Source organism: Chinchilla lanigera, unplaced genomic scaffold, assembly GCF_000276665.1.
Source record: "Chinchilla lanigera isolate Chin_1 unplaced genomic scaffold, ChiLan1.0 scaffold00037, whole genome shotgun sequence".
In the NCBI taxonomy this organism is placed as follows: Eukaryota; Metazoa; Chordata; class Mammalia; order Rodentia; family Chinchillidae; genus Chinchilla; species Chinchilla lanigera.
The window spans coordinates 16,459,305-16,464,164 of record NW_004955438.1 but is presented as its reverse complement, the minus strand read 5'-3'; the positions used below and the strand labels follow the sequence as shown (position 1 = coordinate 16,464,164).

Below are 4,860 nucleotides of genomic sequence, written 5' to 3'. Positions count from 1 at the left end.
AAATGTTTAAATTTTTTAGAAACCTATTACAGTAAAAAGCATATTGCTGTTAGTCCTCGCAAAATACTTCCCCTCACTTCAAACCTACCTATCCCATCCTTGCCGCTTTCTGAAGCAGTTCTGGAAGTCCTCTTTCATGAGTGTCTTTACAAGGTGTGTCAAAATGCGGTGAATGCTGCTGCCACGTCCTATCCAATAGAAAGGCAGGCTGGTAAAAACACGACCGTGCGTCCTCACCCACCTCATTCACAGGATCTGTGACTTCTGGCTTTTCCCCAAAGCCAAACTAATCTTAAAGGGAAATGTTTTGAATCAGTTCCATCAAGGCAATTACAAGAGTACAACTAAAGCCATGAAAGAGGACTTCCCGAGCTGCTTGGAAAAGTGGCAAGAATGATGCGGTAAGTATGTTCAATGCCAGGGGAAGTGTTTTCAGAGATTAATGGCATTGTGTCTTTTACTGTAATACGTTTTTAAAAGTTTAAACACATGTCCCATATATGCTTCATATATCCCATCTTAATTCTTTATCCCCTTCCCTGTCTTCCTACCACTTCTTTTCTCCAGTTTCCCTGTTTCTTCTCTCTCTTCTTTCTTTCACTCTTTAATTTATTTATGTATTTTATGTTTCTCATATAGGAGAAACCATGCAATATTTAACTTTGTGTGTCTGGCTTATTCCACTGGGTTGTCTCAAGATCCCCCCATTCTTCTGCAAATGACATGATTTCATTCTTTTTATGGCTGATTCAGCTGCAATGTTTCATTGTATATACAGCACTTAAAAATCTTGGTTGTTCTTGCTTTTCTAGGATCTTGAGATGCGTCACTTGGTTATTTATTTGGGATCACTCTGGTTTTCCAATGTAGAAACTTACAGCTACAAACTTCTGCCTTAGAACGGCTTTCATTGTGTGCCACAAAGTCTGGTATGATGTTTGTATTTCTATCGTCATCTTATTCTAGGAATTTTTAAGTTTATTCTCTGATTTCTTCTGTGACTCACTGGTTATTCACAAGTACATTATTCAATCTCCTAGCACTTGTGTGGTTTCTACAGTTTCTTTTGCTGTTGATTTCTAGTTTCCTTCCATTGTGATCTGATAGGAGGCAAAAGATTATTTCAGTCCTACTGTATTTATAGAGACTTGTTTTATGGCTTAAAATGTGATTTCTTTTGGAGAAAATTTTGTGTTACTGAGAAAAATATGCGTTCTGTTGTTAGATAAAATACTATAAATATCTGTTAAGTCCATTCATCCTATGATGTAGTTTAACTCTGATTATTTCTTTATTGATTGTCTGGTTCCCCTGTTTGTGACAATGGTGTATTAAAAAGTCCCCCACTGTGATGTATTAGTGTCTATCTATCCTTTTATGTCAAATAGTTTTTGTTATAAATTTGGGTGTGCAGTCATTCAGTGCATGTACATTTACAATTATTATATCTCCTTGCTGAACTGTTCTAGTTACCAATATGTAATGACTATCTTGACCTTTATCTCTTCCGACTGGATTGAGGTCAACTTTGCTGGAAATTAGAATAGCTACACTTGCTTGCATTTATGCTCCAACTTCTTGGGGTATCATTTTCTAACCTTTCAACTTCCATCTGTATTTTTGGTGAATGAGGTACATTCTTGCAGGCAATAGATATTGGGTTTTTTTTTTTAACAATCTGCTAGTTTATACTTTTGATAGAAGAGTTGAGACCACTTGCACTGAGTGTTCTTATTACAAATTATGTATTGATTCCTGCCATTATATTTTTCTAGTACTTGATTCCTTTTTTATTTTCCTTTTTGATTAACTACTATCCCAGTGAGACTAATTCTTTCAGGCCCTTGGTGCTATCAACCTGGTTTCTGTTAGGATTCCCTTGAATATTTTCTGCAATGCTCCTTCTGTGGTCATGAATTACTTTAGCTTCTCTTTATCATGGAATATTATTTTTCTATGAATTTTGAAGGATAACTTTGCAGGATATAGTTTTCTGTGATGGCAACTATTTTCTTCCAGAGAAAAACTTCACTCCAAGCTTTCCTGCCCTTTAAATATTGTGTTAAGAAATTTCTGTTATTCCAATGGGTTTGCTTCTATTTAACTTGGCATTCTTCGCTAACAGCTTTTAGTGTTCTCTCTTCGTTCTGAATTTCTAGAATTTTGCCCATGATGTGTCAAGAAGGGATTCTTTTTCTCGTCATGCCTATTTGGGGTTCTAAATGCCTCAGTTACCTGGATATCCATCTCTTTCTCTAGATTTGGAAGATCTTCTATCATAACTGCCATGAATAATTTTCTTTTATCATCAGTCTCTGCCTTTACCCTTCCTTCAAAAGCAATGATTCTTACATTTGTTCTTTTAAAGTCATCTAGGAGCTCTTGCACTTTTTACCGTCTCCTGCTGCTTTTTCAGTGTTACTGAGTAAATGTTACTTCGTCAAGATTACCCTCAAGTTCTGATATTCTTATGACTGATTTCCCCTATTGCCAAAGCACTCTAGATTTTCACAGGATTTCTGATGAATTCCTTCTCGTAACCTCTAATTCTTTACCGAAGTGCTCTTTTATGTCTGCATTGTCTTCCTTAATTCATTCAGTTGCTTATTAGTACCTTCTTTAAGACCTTGATGACCTTAGAGAGCTGTGCTTTCAGCTGCTACTTACATCTTCTTTCAGTTCATTGATCATCTTAGCAATTAGGTCCTTCCGCTGTGTATCTATTCCTTCTTTGACCTCCTCAGTCATTTTAACTATTTGTTTCTCAAGTTCTTTGTCTGGCAACTCATCCACGTCAGTGTCTGTGAGATCTGCTTTGGGTGGGGGTTATAAATTTTTGGAGGCATCTTGTTGCATTGTTTTCTCATGATTGCTGTGATTTTATGTTGAACATTACAGATCATTTCTTCCGTATTCTCTAGTTAATTAGCATATAAATTTTCAAAATAATTTCTCATAATCCTCTCTGGTGTGGCTCTCCCCTCCTGCTCCAGAGACTGACTGCCCTGGATTTCCTGCATGGGTTCATTAGCTCTTCAGATAACTTCCTGCCCCGATGTCTCCTCCACCTTCTCTCTTATCTGAGTTCACGATCTTCAGACCCATCTGTTTTCCCCTCACTGGTCTTGAAACCTGGGAGTTGACAATTCCCACCACCATTTCTCCCAAGAACTGTCATTTAAAGTCATATGTGGGTATATGGTTTGACAGCTACATATGTTCTATTGGTTCCTGCAGCCTTCCCAGGTAATTGCTTTTTGGGGAGGGGTACTGGGAATGGAATGTGAACCTTGCAGGATTAAGCATGGGCTGCACCACTGTGTTACACCCACAGCCACACAGCACTCACAAATGTCCCACCTGTAAACCGCATTATCAGATTAGCTTTCCACTTTTCTAACTCTGCACACTACGATCGGACTCCAACTGAGTTTCTGAGGGAGCAAATCATATTTATCAAGGCAGATGATGGGGTGGACTGTGCAAGGTGTGGGCTGGGCCCTCAAGTTCTGATATTCTTATGACTGATCTATAACCATCCTTAAGATGGTTAAGGAACTGAGGTTGCTTTTATATGATGCCCACCGTTAGGCAAGGGACATGGTCAGGGGCTCTGACTCAGTGTTTGGCCTTCCCTTCTCTGTCTTGCAGGACAATGTCATCCTCTATCTCGAGGGTCCTCCTCTTATTGGCTGGCTTCTGCTCCCTTGTTCCTGGCTCCCAGCCTGCAGATCTTAAATACAAGGATGGAGCTTTGCATGACCATGAGCATCATGAATATGTAATCTGCCATAACGTCTTCTACAATGTTTTTGACTTGGCCTTTGCCTTTTACCGGGAGCCAGCTAGTCGGTCAAAAACCGCCAATACCTTATTGTCTCCAATCAGTATTGTGACTGCTTTTGCCATGCTCTCTCTGGGGACCGAAGGGGATACTCTCATACAGATCCTAGGGGGCCTGAATTTCAACCTGAGAGCGGTTTCTGAGGCTCACATTCACCAGTGCTTCCAGCTTCTCCTCCACATCTTCCAGCATCCAGACCACCAGCTCCAGATCACCATGGGCAGCAACCTCTTTGTCAGTGACAGTCTGGTGCTTGTGGATCAGTTTGTGCAGGATGCCAAGGAGCTGTACCATTCAAGAGTCATCTCCATCAGCTTCAAGGACACAAAACGTGCCAAGGAGCAGATCAACAATCATGTGGAGAGGGAAACCCATGGAGAAATAGTGGGTTTGATAAAAAATCTGGAGGAAGACACAACTCTCGCCCTGGTGAATTACATTTCTTTCCATGGTAAGTAAGGATCCGCAGCCTTAGGTGGCTTCTGTGAAATAATCTAATGCATGCTCAAATGCCCACTGCTTAAACTTCCTTTGACAGCTCAATGTGGAACAGGGCAAGGCATCCCAACTTGGGCTCTGTAATGTTCAACTCAGAAACAGTTTCCAAGAGCCAAGAAGACTGGGGCATGATGAATCAGCACCAGTCACATCTGTATCATCTATGTAGGACTTGTGAGCACCTTTATTGTCCTAATGCTCAATGGAAATACTGGAAAGAGAGGAGCATAGGAAATGGAATGTTTCCATAACATTCTAGAGAATGTTAAATGGTTCTAGAGAACCAGAGGTACAAATTGGAAGAGATGATGGAAAGAATAGTGTTTCATGGAACATAATTTAGACTACTCTAGAGTCATGGAAGAATGTCAGCTTTGGAGTGTGTCTCAGTTACTTTTCTCATTGCTGAAACAACATTCCTGACACCCCAAGTTAAAGGAGGAAAGGTTTATTGTAGCTCACAGCTCCTAGAGGTTTCAGTCCTTAGTTGGCTGGCTGCAAGGCAGGAGGCATTGCAG

At 40.1% G+C, this 4,860-nt stretch overlaps 1 protein-coding gene across 1 annotated transcript in view; it reads left to right on the top strand.

Annotated features, from left to right (window-relative positions):
• Positions 1 to 396: 396 nt before the first annotated feature.
• Positions 397 to 4,860, top strand: part of LOC102014830 (alpha-1-antiproteinase 2-like) — a 14,032-nt gene continuing 9,568 nt past the window's right edge. The window contains exons 1-2 of the mRNA XM_005390447.1: positions 397 to 401; positions 3,652 to 4,295. Of these exons, the coding sequence (XP_005390504.1) occupies positions 397 to 401; positions 3,652 to 4,295 (649 nt within the window). The remainder of the gene's footprint in view (positions 402 to 3,651; positions 4,296 to 4,860) is intronic.